Source organism: Anopheles gambiae, chromosome 3, assembly GCF_943734735.2.
Source record: "Anopheles gambiae chromosome 3, idAnoGambNW_F1_1, whole genome shotgun sequence".
Taxonomy (NCBI): Eukaryota; Metazoa; Arthropoda; class Insecta; order Diptera; family Culicidae; genus Anopheles; species Anopheles gambiae.
The window spans coordinates 22,157,239-22,175,117 of NC_064602.1; the positions used below are offsets into that span (position 1 = coordinate 22,157,239).

At 43.9% G+C, this 17,879-nt stretch overlaps 1 protein-coding gene across 1 annotated transcript in view; it reads right to left on the reverse strand.

The window, feature by feature from the left end:
• Positions 1-495: 495 nt before the first annotated feature.
• LOC1279942 (LIM/homeobox protein Lhx9) overlaps positions 496-17,879 on the reverse strand; it is a 31,023-nt gene continuing 13,639 nt past the window's right edge. The window contains exons 4-7 of the mRNA XM_061658531.1: positions 11,188-11,388; positions 10,434-10,729; positions 2,136-2,374; positions 496-738 (exon numbers count right to left, since the gene is read on the reverse strand). Coding sequence (XP_061514515.1) covers positions 496-738; positions 2,136-2,374; positions 10,434-10,729; positions 11,188-11,388 — 979 coding nt within the window. The remainder of the gene's footprint in view (positions 739-2,135; positions 2,375-10,433; positions 10,730-11,187; positions 11,389-17,879) is intronic.

Sequence of the window (17,879 nt, forward strand, 5' to 3'; positions counted from 1 at the left end):
GAGCGATCCGGGCCTTTGTAAGCTTGTGAAGAGTGGATGAGCTTCGAGATCGCTACGGCACGCTGTTATTCTACATAACACTTCTTCACCTAATTACAACTCGTACCCCATTTTCGTCGGCCCTTACGCTTCGTCCAGCATCGATGCGCAGCTAGCACCGTCCAGGCAGCCACCCACCGACGTCCAGCCCATGTTGGATGCGTCCGCCTCAAGAGCCATCTCGTCTAGCAGCGGCGCACTATCGTCATCGAGCAGTGCCGCCATCGACTGTCCCGGGTGTCCGCCAAGATCAGCTTCGCCAGCACCGTCGGTTCGGTGATCGGCGTACGGTTGCTGCAGCTGAAAGTGTCCCGGCTGCTGCTCGAGCGTACTTTCGTCAGCGACCGGTCCAGTCGTACTGCCGCCACCGTTGCCACCGTTGTCACCCGCCGGCGACTGATTGCGCGACAGCTTTATCACATTCGAGAGGATCATGTTCTTGATCATCAGATTGTGTCAGTACAGCTCGGCGAACGTCATGTTGTGCATCTCCTCGAGGACCTGCGTCGAGGACAGGTCGCCCATGCTGCCCGGATCGTTCGGCCCGTTCGGCCCGTTGGCACTGTGGTGGTGGTGGTGGTGTAGCGTGACCGCACCGATCGTCGGCAGTCCGCCGAGCGTTTGGCCCGGGTTGCCCATGCCCACGTCCTGGCGCATCACGTTCCGGCGCCATTTGGCGCGAGCATTTTGAAACCAGACCTGGGAAGGGGAGAATAGGATACATAAAAGATTAGAAAATTAGTTAAAAGTATATACCTGTTTGTGTGTCATTTTAGGTGCTTTTTATGAGTTTATCTAGAGTTGATTTTCCATTGACATCTACTATTAGACTACTGTGCTATCCTTAAGGTTCCTTCTTAGTACACATTCATACTTGTTATTTAAGTAGAATATACACTAAAAAGCTACAAACAGATAAATTTATTTCATTATCATTTCATAAAAGAGCTTCAATTCGTTGTACACCACATTTAAGCAGTGTTTTTTATTTATAACAAAATTGTATCTTTAATTCAAAGCGTTTAAATTGGGTCTATAAATTCAAGGTTTTTGCTATCACTAAGATCAAAATGTTTTATGAACTTTCTGCTCTCTAAGTTGTTTGTTTATATGAGTTTTGTTTAACGATTTACACATGGATTGAGCAGTTTAGTTTAGAACTGGCCGTTGGAAAGCATAAATATAGTCGTTGACGCAACATTTTTTGCTCTAAGGCATCAGTTTTTTTTAAAGTGTGCATACATTTTTGGCTCTAACGCATCATTTTTGTCTGTAAGTCATCAATTTTTTACTTTTGTAGGAACCATGGTGATTAAAAAAAAAGGTTTTTTTCAGATTTTTGACAATTGTTATTTTACATCACACCTAAACATTTTAAAAGTTTATAGATTTTTATAAGAAAATAATGAAATTTAATAAATGTTAAACCCATTGTTTACATTTGAAAAAATCCAACTTTTTCACTACATTGAAACTTAACTAAGCGTATTTTTTAAATAATTTTAAGTTCATTGATTGAATTATTGTTATATTAATTTAAGTTGCATAATTTTGGAACACACCGTTTGATATATTAGATTACATTTTGCAATCAAAACGATTGACTTACAGTCAAAATTGATGCCTTAAAGACACAAATTATAACACGCTGTCAAAAATTGGTGCCTTAGAGACCAAAATAGATGAGTTGGAGTCAAAATATAACGGCAAACGACGCTAATCACCAAAAAAGGATTTTATCATCAGTTTTATAACAAAAAAGCTTTTCAATCTTATAATCGGTCGCCAGTAAATCAATTTCAATTCCAAAATAATATTTAAAATACTTAAAAAAGGACCAAATGTTTTTACTGTAAAAACTGAAGCAGCATTTAACCTGACAAGTCGTGTAAGTACAAATGAATTGATTTAATAACAAATGAATATTCATTTAAAATAGTTGTCCTATCAAACAGGAGTAATACAAATTATATTTCTAAAAGCCAGCATATTACAGAAAAATACTTATTTTAATCTGATCTTGGATGAATCAGAATATGTTTTTTTTTCTAAATACCTGCTAAGCTTAATGCACACTTCTTGCGAAACGAACTTACCTGCAGCACCCGCTTCGACAGGCCCGTCTTCTGCGCTAGCTGCTTCAGGTCCTTCGCGTCCGGGTTCTGATTGATGGCAAAGTACGACTTCATCGTGCGCAGCTGATGGTGCTTGAACGAGGTGCGCATACGCTTGGTGCGACAGTTGGGCGTGAGCGCACCGCCCGACCCGGGCGACTGGCTACCGTCGTACGTGGACAGATCCAAACTGTTCACGCTCAGCTCCTTGTGCAGCAGATCTGTTAAGGAAGGGGCATACAATGCAGGGGGTTAGTTTACTTGCGTTGTGCTAAAATTATGATCACGTCGGAGTCACGTCGATGTGCGGAGCTGGAGTTGGGTTGCGTTCAATCCACCCGTTGGCAGTACACAACGGCAACGTAAATTTCACTTGTGCGACTAATTTTCCACCACTACCACCATCACCAGTGGGTTTCCACACTTCCTACTGACTGCTTGTCAAACAAACAGCCCCATCAGTTACCCTTTCTCGTGTGCAGTTTTGCATGGCGAGCAATGCAACCAGGCGACGGGAACAAAACGATTTATTTCCCTTCCCTCTCGGCTGCACCAAAGCTTTCCCAGTGTTTGGTTGTTGGAAAATATGTTAAACACATGCTCAAACCCGAAGTGAAGTGGTGGCAAGCATCAGTGAAGAGGGGCCTTTTTTAGCGGCTCCCAACCCAGCATGCCGCTAAATAATTGCTGATTTGTGCGGAAAATGCAAAAATTTACGGCTGCATTGACAGACCGACGCGGCAGTTTTGTTTATTGGACAGACTTTGTAGCATGCCCAGAGCCCTGTGGGTGGGATTTGTCGAAGCGCAAACAACATCCCTCCACTGCCATTACACCCTTGTTCCACACTCTTACTTTCTCACTCTCTTTCTCTCTTTCTCTACACCCCGTGGAATGGGGTTTGTGTTATTTGCTATTTTGTTTTAATTGTTGGCCCGCTTTTGCTGCACTTTGCACGGGTGCAGATACTTCTGACGAGAGCCAACACACCCAGCCTCATTGAGCATGGGTCTATTGTTTTATGGGGAAAGGTAAACACAGCCTGTCGACAGCCACACCGGTTGCATTGTTGCAAACTGGAGCACTCGGCAGTTGAAGTTGTGAAACGGTGTTTTTGTGTACCGTGATGCATATGCAAAAGTTACGTTCCTCTTGGCAAGAGGTTTTGTTTATTATTTGTTTTTCTTTTGCCCATTTGTTCAATATTCTCAGAAAAAATAGAGAAAAATCTCGACCAAAAGAAACGTTCAGTTGGCCTGTGTTTGCCGGTGGGCGGCAAAGCTGCACCTCGTAGATTTGCATTGATTGGCTGCAGCGGCATGTTTATGCGCCTTCCTATCCTTCTGCCTGTCTACCAGCCAGCCAGTCCGGTGATTGGGGTTTTATGCTGCCGTGGTCATATTTATCGAAAATTAGCGTTGTTATGCCTACACCAACTCGCACGGCCGGTAGAGGGTGAAAAAAACCCCCTGCTACGATCCGATTGCATCTCAGAATTAGAGGGCTCACAGAGGCGCATTCGGGTAGGCCGTTTAGTTAGTGCTAGGGTAGGAAAGCTGTTCTTGGAACTGCAAACGAAGAAGATGATCGGTTTTTCTCGGCAGACTTGCAGTTGGGCCCTGGTTTTTTTTTCTTCTGTTTGCTTCTTTGCACAACAACTCGTCGCTGTCTCGAGGGGGGGGGGGGGATGTTTGGCTTTTTGTTGTTCTGCCCTCAGTGTTTATCGTTTACCTTTAGGTTCGAAGTGATTAGGCACTTTTCATGTAATTCGTTCTTTTTTTCTTTTTTATCTCCTTCTCCTTCTCTCTCTCTCTCTCTGTCTGAATTCTCAACATAAACCAGTAGCATGCAAATAATGCATCGCAGCAAAAAAGGGAGGGGCACCTTGGAGCTTATTACTGCACCATGGTGGTACGGGTCGAATATTTAAAGGGAAAAAACAGGCTAAGGAGCTAAAATAATGCCTTCGACATGCGAGTGTGCAAATGAAAATAATGACGTGTGTACCACCCTAGTTAGATAGTGTTGGTATCTTTAAAAAAACAACACCCTTAAGCCCGTTCCGACTGGCGCTCGTTAATAATGCGAAAAAGGGTGTCGATTTTATGACGATGGGAGCATTTCTTTGGGTGCTCGTCTCTTGTAGGCAGATTGGTTAGCATGCATGGATTTGCTTATATTCATGAGTAGCATTTAATTGTGGTGATCTTTACATATTGATGGGCATGAGAATGACTTTACATATGACTTGATTAAGTCGTTTCCGTGTCATAATTTTATCATTAGTTGTGGGTTGAAGCTGTTTAAAAACATTGCTGTAATAAATCGTTTCATAGATCACAGATCAAAGATCTGCTAAAATATAGGCGTATTTAAATAAAAATTCTACAACAGCTAATGAAATTCCCTTAAAATCAGACTAATTCATTTAAACATTAAAGGCTAACTTTAATGATCATAAGATTTGTAAAAAAAAATCGAAAAACAAATGCTTTTAAAACTAACACCCTCAACTGCCATGCTAAGCGCCTTAAGGTATGCAATAGTACATCATAATATGATTTTTAACTAAATTTCAAAAGCAAAAAAATCCTAGGCAATTGAATTCTTCAGATTATTAAGGAAGAATAAATAGGGATCCTTGGACTAATAAGCACTAAAAAGAAGATGATGTTATGATGGAGTATATTTTGGGAAGTTACTACAATTTTTACTTCATTATTTTAAAAACTCAAAAATAACAGATCAAAAAAGGTTTCTTTTAAACCATAAAATTCATCATATTCTTCAATACGAATCCGAAACTTACTCTAAATATGCTCTTCACATTCAACGCTCGTCTGCATCGGAGCATTGAAACCATTCGAAGCTATCGGGCCAGCAGCCGGGTGAAAGATGCAAGATCGGTACCGGTACCTCATATATTTATTTATTTCCTTTTAATGAAGTTGTACCCCTTAGCGGCTACTACCGAACCGCCGGGGCGAGCCATAATTTTAGCACGATCTCCCCATTTACCTTGATGATGATGATTTCACGACCCGAAAGCACCGGGCAAGATCGTGTCTCCGGCCGCCCACCCATCGTAGGATGAGACGACACCCCTGTTCCCCCCACCGACCAAATACACGCCAGCCACCTTTTCTCCATCAACGGTTCCATTATGAGAATTGGCCAGTCTCCCCGCCAGTCTTCTCCAGCTATTTTCCAAACTATTCCATCCAACTTCCGCGGCCCCGACACGTTGCTACCTTCCAGGAAAGCTGTCGGGGTCGTTTGCTACCGTTTCGCTTGATTTTTTGCCATTATACTTTGCGCGATATTCCCTGCTCTGCTGCAGTGAGAGTGAGGGTCGCAGTGTTGTTATTTTTTTCGTTTATGCTACGCTCTCCCAAAGCGATATTCTTATGAGGCCCTTCGGTTCATGTTTGTGCCGCTGCGGAACCCAACCACAAACCCAGCAAGAGGCGCCTATCGGTGATTTGATATATGGTGTCGAAATTGTGCATTGTGCTACCCAACGTCGTCCATTCGTCGTGCTGCCCCAATGTTTCAGGTTCTTTGCTCTTGCGTAACGAAAGTGCATCCCAAAGAAGCGAAAGAAAGAGAGAGAGATAGAACCCCGTCGTTTGCCACCGCCGTCACCCCAGCAGCTAATTATGGCAGCGAATGAAGACGCGATACACAAATCATTAGCATAATGGGGCCAGGCCTATGAGTGATTTATTTTAATTTAATGATGAGAGCACACCGCACACCCAGATTGTTTCTGCACACTCTGGTGTACCGTCTTTCGTTTCGGCAAACAAAAAACATGCCGAGTAGGGGATGCTTTCTTCCCCTGGCTAATGTCCCCGGAGCCAGATCTGCTTCCGTCTATACGGTTTCCCTTTGTGCCGTGGCGTGTAGCGGGATCGTGCAAAGTTCTGGAACCCCCGGATAGTTGCTTCCAAAAGGTGGTGGGCACGCGAACAAACGCCACTCAGACGGTGCAAGGCAAAGAAAGCTTGCGCTTGCAGCCAAACGCTAACGAAGGCACCGCGGCCAAAACATCCCGCAGACTCGGGAATAATTTCGGGAAGCTTTCTGGGGGGGATAGGGGCAGCGCCCTGAGGGGCTCTAGGGTGGTTCATGACCCTGGAGGATACTTATAATTGGGCCATTTGCTACTGATACGACCGTGTCGAAGTCGTTTGGAGCGGCATGGGGAAGTGGCGTGATGTGGGCAAGCCGATATTAAATCAATTACTCCGCACGAGTATCGGTACGATCGGTTGTTGTCCATGCGATCATGGAGGTAAGCAAAACTCTCCGACCTAATTAGCCATGCAGATGAAATTCATTGTTTAAGGTGTTTTTATTAGTTTTTAATGGGCTGCATTGCATTACCAGCTGGCCCAGTACGTGGATTGCATGTTGAGAAAGAATTTACTTACTTCTCCTCAATTTGGACAGGTGTTAATCAAAAGAGAGTGCCAAAAAAGGTTCTGTTATTAAGTGTTGGTTGTGAAATAACTATTACAAGCTGTTTACCTTTATGCATGTAATCCAATTATTTTGATTTTCTTTTCTCTCTAGGGTGTTGTAAGCTTCTAATAGACTTGGTTATCTTTTAATCATTGCTTCATCGATCAAGCTATCGTTTGGGAGGTTCAGGCTATACTAGCCAGGTTGGAGGCATATGAATCATTTAGTCACCAAAAACATAAATCTCTCCTCGCTGGGAATTTAGCAAAGCTTATATTAACTGTACGGGTTTGAGATTCTAATGCAGTTATCCGTCAGACCAACGCTTGACGAGTCTTGCATAACTTTGAAAGGCTCAACTGTCCTTAGCACTGTTCTAGGGATGAATCAATGCCTCTTCACATCTAGCCATAAAAACATAAATAATATAGCATTATTGGATATAGAAAATATTAGCAGCGTTAGGTTCCATTGCCAACGTATTATAATGGCAGTCCTTAAATCCATGATTTGTGAATGATGCGTTCCTAGATATATATTCATTATGTGAAGCTTCATATACCTCGTAGAATAGACTTTAAATTCACGATTTAACAACGCGCTCGTTCAGAGTTAATGTATCATGTATCTAGAAAATGAACAAGTTACAGAGAGCCAACCTTTTGAAGGTTGGATTACATTAGCTGGAGATTCATCAATCAGTTGGGCAATATCTAACACCTTTTTTACAACTAATACCTTTTTTCAGCTTTAGCCCAACACATTTTTAACTAATTACTCGGAGCACATCATGTCGCTTTGGAGAAATCAAACATCAACTACAATGCGTTTCGTCTGGTAAAAGCTTTGGAATCATTAAAAATTGCCACCTAGTACATGTACCTTTGGTTTGTCCGCAGTTTTGCAGCATTGTAAAAATAAAGCAATATTTGGAGATTGCAGTTATTGTTGCAATTTGCACGAAATATAGGATCTACTCAGGATATTGTTTCCAATGTAATGCTATTTTTAGATGTTTTCTATCATACTTTTTTTCAATGTAGATGCATATTCCATTTTTTTTCATCTTTTCCACAAGTCCTTACACCTAAAACCACTTGAGCGATATCCCAGCTTGGAAGTTAAAAAATGGAGGCAAACTGCACAGGCCGCCCAATCGGGTGTAGCGTGTTACCTTACAACTTAACTTTCCGATCATCCCCAAGGATCGCAAATAGCCAACCTGGCCGGCCACAAATGGTTCTGTTGCCCCGAGGGCCTGGACTATTCCACCAGTCTGCCCAGAGCCTGTGATTGCCCGGAAACCAGATCGCCTCGAGCTGTATGTTTGGTGCACGATATTACAACCTAACCACACCACAAACGGTTGTTACTGTCCCTCTGTTCCCCCCGAGCAAGGGAAACACTCCGTCTAGGGTAAGGTGGCTAAGATACAACAAAGCTTAGAGGAAGGAACGCAACTGTGTGCGTTTGTGATGGCGTCCGTACGTTTTTTTTGTATAATTGCTTCATACAACATCCACTTCACTGCATGAACAACATCCGGTGTTTACCTGGGTGGTTTTGGCTTCAGAGTCTTCGGATGGAGTCGACACATTCGAACGTGAGCGTCTTCGACAGTCGCAATGCAGCGAACCATCTTTGGCGCAGTAGTTCCATCGCGGTGGGCTCCGGATATGAGCTCCGGGGATTGACACGTGATTGAAATGCCAAAGCAAATGGCAAACCTGGCCGGGCAATAAACCGTGCGTTGATTGCCTCCCAGGAGGATTGGCGCCACCTCGGTTTGGAGTTTGCCGTCGGGCCCGGTTCGTGGGTAGTTTCCCTGATTCGCGGGTGGCTATTGCGAAGCAATTCCAGCGGGACAGCTTATGATGCCGCGTCGTTCCCGTTAAAGTGAACTGGCGGCCACCTTGAAGCTTGGCTCCCAGGTGAATCTGGAGTGCTCGGAAAAAAGGGAGGCTAGGAATCGACCCTTCTTGCTATATAGTAGTGATTCATCGTTGTGTGGAACCAAAAATGATATATTCCATTCGACAGTGGGAACAACCTTTCGAATCGTGTGCGTCATCCGCTCAGGATGGCGTTGTGAAGTTTGCGTGTAGGAATATCTAAAGGCTGATGTGTAAGAGCCGTTCTAAGAAATGTTGAAAGTGTACATCTTTCACTTTCATGAATCACTGGAAGATCTGCATTATTCACTTCCAATGATCAAATGCAGTCTCCTTACGCATATCCTTTTCTTTGTTTCAAATTCTAGGTGATATTCAAGAAGAATTAATAGACATTTAAGACTTAGAGTATCCTGTAATAGAACAGATACCTGCAGAACATTTAAAGATTCTGGTAAGCTTCGTAATTCTTGGCTATCTTTATCATCATCTTGACAGTGTGACTGACTTGTTGATTTATCCGAGACATTATTCTGATTTAAAATTTTCGATTGGTTTAAAGCTTTTGGTTAATGATATCAAATTTAAGATAATGTGGGGAAAATGGATTAAACTTCTCCTCCCGATAATGTCATGTCATTGAGTGACGCTTATGAGCCCTACCAGTTGCCGATCATGAGTGTTTATCTAGTGTGACCAGACATATTTGTATATTTATAAATAAATCGAAGGACTTCATAAGCCCACTCGATATATGCAGAATTTGGATCATTCTGTTATGAGTTAATTTATCTATTAAAAATAACTAAAGCCCTAGGCCGCTTAAGATAAGCTTATAAGTGAAAAATACCTAACAAGATAGTACTGCTGATCTTTGTTTAGTGTAGTGGTTTTAAGATATAATTTCTCTTCAAATGTTGAGTACATTATTATTATCATTATTGTGTCAGCTATGTTAAGCATAGCAATATAACAATATATGTATAGCTGTTATTTCTTAGATTGTTATATCCTTAATGTCATTAGCAGTTTCCTTACATTATAGTCATTGAAGATCATTTGAACTAGAAGCGACTTTTTCTAGGACCCTGGACAAACTTCTTTACTTGCTGTTTTTTGTCTTCCTGTACTTGTCATTTTCAATTAGAGTTTAACCATTATAATATTGTTTGAACACATAAACTGCCTAATGTGTTCATATGTTCTATGACAAACATTAAATAGTGGTACGTAAGGGGCCAAAAGACACTACAATTCTTATGTCAGATCAACAAAAAGTAACAACTTTAAGGATGGTTGTGCTTCTACCAAAAGAGCTCCTTTTATGCGTTATATTACGCACGTTTGCAGTCGGGCCAGATGTGTGACTCTCACTTCCATGTACACCACATCAACCAGGATCCAGTACCTGTACTGTACCAGTACACCAGAAATTCGCAACAAATCAGATGAAATCTCGGTCACTCTTCCCATGCTTTATCACGCACACATTATCTTCCCAAAAGTCACGTAAGTGTTGTGGCCTCTTGATACAGGCACTTTGGCGAGGGAGATTACGCTAAAGGCAACAACCACAAGCACGAGCGTGGAACAACAACAAAAGACGACAGAAAAAAACACAATCCTTCTTCCATAAACAGTGAACCTCTCAAGCGCTTGTGCTCACATCGTCAGCATTGTACGATGTGCAGGACGCACCGCCGCGCAAACTACTGCCGCTGGTGACGAAATCTGAGCCCCGTGGGATGCTGAAGGAGTTCATTTCGAGGGCTCACAAGAAGGGGCTTTTTGTTGTTGTTGTTGTTATGGTTGATAAGAATAAGCGTGAGCTAAGATAACCATAGAAAAGGGCTAACAAAAAACAAAACAAAAAACACGTAAACGTGAGCATACACGTACACCCGACAGTGACGCCACTTACCTAAACGGAGAGGCGTACCAGCATCGAGTGCCTCGAGCGGCTGCGGTGGTGTCGTTTGCTGTGTCTGCAGCTGAGGCGCTTGCGGTTGCGTTGGCGTCGACTGTAGGGACGGGCAGGTGAGGGATGGATGGAGCGGCGGCTGCCCACCACCGGCCGGATCTAGCAGGCCGCCCTGGGATGGTGGTTGCGGGGTGGCGAGTTTTCGCTTCCGTGGCCGTCCTTTCTGCGACGACTGTATCGCCATTCCGCCGGCCGCCGTTACGGGGAAAAACTGCGGTGAAATGGTTTCGGGTTCACTGTGGCGTTTGTGGTGGTCGGTAGAGCAATGTGCGGGGTAGAGCGGTTGGAGTTGGAAGGATGGTAGGGCATTCGGTACATTGCATTAGCGTTTTTTTTTGTGTATTTTCCCGGGACGCGTCGCGCGCCAATTCCATTGTTCGATTTTACGTAGGTTCGTTTCATACGGGAGCATTATTGCACGTGGGTTTATCAGTTCGATCGGAGTTTGGGAGGTTGGTTAGGAGTTCGGTTCGCGTAGCGCGAGATTGGCGATGGAAGGCAAATGAAAAGAAACAGCGGTTAAGCAGAGCGAGTTTTGGGATGGAAGGGTGCCGAAAAAAGGAAGAAAGAAAAGGGAAGAAATTGAAAGTGATTGCGGTACGGTTAATTTTGAATCCATCCCAGCCAGCGCTACGGTACGATCCTGGCGTGATAATCAGTTCTAGCACCAGGAGCACCTAGCACCTTTGCTCACCTTAGTACCTCCGATTCGTAGTGCTCACCGCAAAACACGCGACCGTCGCGTATGCCGGCCGTGTCACCGCCGCGCAACAGCTGGCCACAGATGAGGCAGGAAAAGCAGTTGACGTGAAAGATGAGGTCCTTCGCGCGCATCACCAGGTCGGAGGCGCTGATGCCGTTGCCGCACCGGGCGCATCGTCGAACGGAAAAGTGCCTGCAGAGAGTGAGAGAGACAGAGAGAGAGAGAGACAGAGAGAGAGAGAGAAAGAGAGAAAGAGAGAGAGAAAGAGAAGGAAATAGATAGATTGTGGTTATTTAGTTTTGAAAGATAATATCCTTTATCATGAAATGCGTGTCGATATCGGTTAGTTTAATTAATGTTCTCAGTTCAGCCAAAACTGCAACCGAACTAAGTCTCAATTTAGGTCCACCATTATCAAATGTGGTTTTCGGCAGATAGATGAAAGAGTGGCACACAACCAAACATCTTTTTATTAAAAAAAAATTGGGCTCAAAGTTCTTGGTTGCAAAGTTCTTTGTCGCAAAACAATTGGCCGCAAAATTATTGGCCGCAAAAATTTTGGTCGCGAAAATCTTGGTTGCAAAATTATAAGCCGTAAAATTTTTGGTCCCAAAATTGTTGGTCCTAAAATTCTTGGTCGCAAAAATCTTGATAGCAAAGTTCTTGGTTTCAAAGATTTTGGTAACAAAGTTCTTGGTCACAAATTTCCTGGTTGCAAAATTCTTGGTCGCATTGGTCTTTATCGCAATGGTCTTGGTCTTAAAAAATCATGGTCGCAAAATTTAAGTAATTAATGACTGTCCTGCACTTTATCATTCGATTGATTTTGTCAGATTTTTTGTAAGGTATGCGTCGTTTGGAAGCTACCTAAATCAGTCGCTGTGGGCTTTCGCCTAAAAAATCTGAATTCCTTAGCTAGGAAGATACCTGAGGAACTCGTAAAAAAATCGTTTGTATGACCCTTAAACCGGGCCATGTTGTGTATTACTACCACCACAACATATCCAAGCAACAAAATCAAGATGTTTTCGCATTCGATTAACTTAAAATTTGTTGAATTTGTTCCTTGGCAACAATTTTTTCGCTGGTTTTCTTAGCAACACCGAAGAAAGTGATTCAAACATTGTAATTTGAATTAGACTTTCAGCCTTGTGTAAATTTTTAAAATTCTCTTTTGTTGAAACTTTTGCGAGATACGTTCTTTTTAATGTAGTTTGGTTCGAGAATTGCGTTGAAGAGCTTCATCAGATACACTTTACCTGATAAAAACACAAGATAGGTCTTATAATTGTATAGCCGAAATGAAATACTTGCTAGTCTTAGTGTTAAAAATAGTGTTGACATGTTTGTAAATCCTTTACCTTTTGACCATACAATTTAGGTCACATGGTGGATACTGTCCTCCCCGTGGATGAATAACGGAAGCTCATGAGCTCATCGAGCTAAAAGTGCATTGCGCCCGTGCTGCTTTACCCAAAAAAGGAACCACCGCAGGACCGGTTGACCGAAGTGTTGAAAAATTTATGACCACGACCACCGACAAACTGCTGCACCACATGCCGCATGCACCCGGGCACATGTTCGGCTGCCTGCCAAACATTCCAGTTCGAAAAACAGTTCCCTACGCAACACCAAACAAGGATTGAGCGTTGGAAAACGGCCCTGCAGATCGAATGATTCATGCATCCCGAAGGAGAATCGATTTGAAACGAGTGGAAGATAGATACAAAATAAAAATGCAAAAAGAACATGATTCTTTTGGCTGCAAACTTGCAAAAACGTGACCTCCGCCATGTTGAATCGAAAACTGCTTCCCCGTTGGTACGACGTCCCAGCAAAAGGGGTTAGGAAGAGTGGGTAGTTTTAGTTTCTTATTCTTTTCAGATGGTTTCAATGCTGCGGCACCAGTTTGCCAGTTGCCCAAACTTGCCCGATACAAAAATGCCCGATAAATCATGCATGTCCATTCAGCCGGCTCCAATGGCCGATACGTCAATTGAAGGAAAAGGGGCCAGGAGAGAGAAAAAAAAACTATGTTCAGGATTCAATGCTGTCGCTGGAATATATCTCTGTTGGCACGGTCCCGGTTTTCCAGCTGATACGTCTCGCATGCGCGTACCAACGCACCCGCCATGCGACCGGGAGCCGGGTCGGTAGGGATTGCGAGGGACAATTTCCGCGAAATTTTCGCCATTGTATTCGTATTCGTAATCGTCTCAAAGCTCCCTGCTCTTCGGCTGCAATGCCGCGTGCTTATCGGTCCTCTCCGGACACGTGTGTGTGTATGTCTGGGTTTTACGGTGCATGTCCAAGCAGCAATCGACATTCTTCGCCGTTCCTGGTGCTCCATTCGGGACGACTTGTTTTGCAAACAATGGTGTCTCTACGGGCCAGCTCCCGGGCCAATGGCTTCTGGTTTGGATTCGGAAGCTGAAGAAACGAGAAGAGCTTTCCTTTTTTGGACACAAAGACGATCGGTTTCGCGCAACGGTCGCGATGATCTACTTGGTCGAGAAGATGTCACCTGAGCCGTGCTTAAAGCAGAATCGTTGCTGCACTGAACCATCGAAGCTGTGGGTAAGTATTCCAGCTGAAGAAGAAAATGCTGCCAGTGTACTGTAGTCGGTTCATGTCGGTTGCTTCCAACAATCACTTCCGTTCCCGAAAGACGCGGATGCAACGACGGCAGGGCCAGCAAACCTAAAGGGAAGTTGCCCCTCTCCAAACGGACGTCTGATGGTTATTCATGTCGCAGGCCATACTGTGGCGAGGGTAGAGATATGGCAAGACAAAAAGCAATGAAAACGTTTTGTAAGCTCGACTGCAATCCCCGGGACGCCCCGGGAAGGACGAAACGACATGGACTGTGTCCAACCATTTTTTGTCTGTTTTGGTTTCGTTGCAACCATCTTCTAAAAAGCCACTGTACGACAGCGCTTCGGCATTGGGGCTGAATGGCAAATAAGAAGCAAAAATGTCATGACAGCGAATAAAAGTAGCGTCTTCTTCTTCTTGACAATTCTCCCCCACTTTTTCACTGCTTATGTCCTTGTGTCTACTGCCGGCGAGCAGCAACATTTTACCGATATCGGATTGAATGGAATTGCGCTCGTTTGCAGTCCCGTTGGGACCGGACAGCCCCAGTGCGAGTGATTTTGTTGCCCGAAAGGTTCGCATCCTGCTCACTTCACCCGTACGCATACATACACACACGCACAGACGGTGGATGGTATGCATTTTTTAACAATTTTATTTTATTGTTTTCCAAATTTATTCGGTTACGAGAATCAATTCTACCGATCTCGGATGCGCAACGGACAGAATTGGTTGTTGCGTAAAATCGATCGAGAAACATGGCAGTCGCTGGTAGCCACCATGGTTACCGAATTGGCGATGTTTGTTCGCAGGGAACATGCACAGGGAGAACAGTTAGCAAAATAAAGACGAAAATACTGCGTTACGCTGTACAAAATTGTGTGTGTGTGTGTTTTTTTTGGTTTGATTTTTTTGTATCTTTTGGTTTCATATTTCATGCTTTTTCAAGTTATGAGTGCATGTTAAATCCAAGATAGTGTGATGTTTAAAGTGAAGTAAGTAAGTAAAGTGCATTTCAAATGAAACAATGTAAAATAATCTAAAAATGTATTAAATAAGCAATTCATACAAAAAGATACAAAAGCGAACAGATATATTTTACTGTAAGACTATGTAACTGGCCTTGATTTAGCCATAACATCAGAACTTGTTCATTAAATGGAGAGCTAAAAAAGACTGTGGCACTACCATTAATCCTTCAATCAGTCGCAATTGGCCTAGTTGTAGCTCGTTAGTGTAATATGGTATCTATAATGGTAATTAATTTTCATAAAAGCAAGTAATTTTCGTACATGCAATTGAGGCATGGTGTGGCATACGACTGATGTGAGGTCTTCTTCATCTATTTGGTGTAATGTCCTACACGGACATGCCCGTCCTATACAGGTTTTCGAGACTTAATTCATTACCACGTAGCCGGATAGATAGTCAATCCTTGCTACGGGGGGACGGTCCATTCTGGGCTTGAACCCATTGAGTCGTTCGAGATGACGACTGTACCACGGAACCGCACGGAACACGACTGTGGTAAATAGTATAAAAAGCTACAGCTCCATAATGAAAACAAACTGTTATTTTCTTCACTTTTGTTCAATTTTTCGGAGATAAAAGACAACTTTTATTTTGATGAGATGAAAGACAACTGGCCAAAATCATGTTTTTACGTTCAATTATTAATAGTTTTTAAAGATATCATGTAAAATGGAAAAGTTTACCCACGTTAAGGGCTTTGGCAGTACATTAAAACTCTCAGCTATTTATGGGTTTGTGAAAACAAAAATACAAGTCTGTGGAAATTACTTCTTTTAATTTTGGCTGCTTGGTATTCGTTGTCTTTCATCTAGTTATGCCTTACTTTTAATCAATCGCGTGTATGCATTGAATCCAATCAACAATACTCAAAATATTTGGAATAATTTGGCTTTTGTTTGTTTCACTAAATAGTTAATAGTGTTTCTCACAAAATACCACAAGAAGTTGATGTTGAGCTACTTACAGCAAATTCGATATCCTGAGTTGAATGAAAGAAATTTGTACAAAGACAACTGATAAAACTATAATAATGTAGAGGCTACAGTAAATTGTTCTTATGTACAATTGTTCTGTTCCAAACCACGTTGCAGGCAAGACAAGAATCAACAGCAACCATCTTGACAGCTTTGGAAATGTACCAAACAGCACAACAAAAGCATCTAGTCGCTTTTCTTTACCACTAAGAAAACATCTCTCACCCTGAATCGGTCCGTCTTCAGCCTTTCCCTCCTTTCCCTCAAAACCTCAGCGCTACTGCTTGACGCTTGCTTCGCGCGCTCGCTACCTTGCGTGAGTAACGGCAACTATTCCACGAATGATTTAAATGGCCATGGTTGTGCGCACGCAGCCACGCAGCTCGAACGAGGCGCGCGTTCCCGGGGCCCGGGCGCGTACGTGGGTTCGCACTATGGCACCGTTCCGGAATTTCGCTCCGCTGTGTGCCGCTGTGGGGCCGGCGTGTCGTTCTTGCCCGCTGACGAGCACGGAGCGAACATTCGAGTGCGGCAATTTTATGGTAATCCCGGCCGCTTGCACGCGTGCACGTGCATGGTTGGCATGGTGGGCCCCGGTCGTCTGTTTGGGTGGCTTAAGCATGTCTCGAGCTTTAACCAGTTGTGTGCCAGTGGCAGCCGCAGCAGCAGCAACCGCCATCGCTGCTGCTGCTCGCTGACGGATTTTGCGATAATCAGTCGGCAGGTAGCCGCATGGAACATGGTAACAATCGGCCGGCGGTGCGGATTAATATTCAGTCATGCATTCGCCCGGTTTCGTGGATATCGATGGCAGCTCATCGCCATTCTTCTTTCGCCCCGGGAGCCTGGGAGAGAGACCTCCGGTGTGAAGCCATCCCTGTGGCTCGGGAGCGGGAAGATGGCAATGGCCACAGCCACTGGCTGAGATGGCAAAGCGGGAGGGAAAAAACGAAAACACAACGTGTGGCCACCAGCACTGCATTCGGTGCATTCGATTGTTGGCGAACCTCCCCCTCCGCTCGAAACGGGGTTTGCGTTTTTCTCTCATTTGTCACGTACCACCCTCGTATCTGGGTCACACATCTTTCTCTCTCTCTCTCTTTCTCTGTCTTGCCATCGCTCGTCGTCCTCGCGCTTGTGCGCTCCTTCGTTGCGCGTTCCATTTCGGACGCTGTGTTTCGCGTTTCGACTGTTGCCTTTGCAACCGCGGATGGTCTTTGAAATGGTACAGTGTTTCGTGTGCTGCAGCGACGATGATGATGATGATGATGATGTAGTTTCGCTTGGTATACGGAGCAGACGGAGGTTTATAGCTCCTTACGGTTGAAGGACTGATGAAAGATTGTGTTGATGGTTCTTTCACCCTCCTCGCATCGTTGCGAGACGATGACGGTCTGTTCGCGGTGTGCTCGTGAGCATGAACCACCCACCGGAAGCGTGCTCGTAGCTCGCATGTTCGTAGGTGCAAATCGGTACCAGAAATTGTACCGCCTAAGATATCCTCACGCGATGCCGCGAACCGAAGGCGGACATGCAAATTGCACGCCCGCGACCTTCCTGTGTGGCATCGCTGGACCACCAGGCGTCTCCATGGTGTTGGAGGATTTAGCGCACTGATTGATAATTTGGAGGTTTTTGCGTTTAGCTTGTGTATGGCACGAGATGGCTGCTATGAAATGACACTTTATATATACTTTATGCTATGCATTATTTATGTAAAATTATTTTATGATGTGTCTGATGTAGCAAACATAACAATCCCCCCGTTCCTTAACTTAACAATCTTGCCTTCCCGCAAGAAGAACCACATAAACGTTTGATATTGCTTCATGGAGCAGAAAATGAACCAACTTCAAATTGAGGTGTTCTTGTGACCATTGCCATTAGCAGAGGCTTTTCACATCCTACAGCAAGGTACACGTACAGACATACCCTGCTCGTTGAATCGCGCTCACCAACCACAAACATCAAGTCAAGTGTGTGATGGGTGGCATGACAGCATGAAAAAAGGAAACTGTTTGCTTTTTCTCCAAACAGCGCGTCTTCAGGAGTGCTGTTGTATTTTTTTAAGCATCTTTTGCC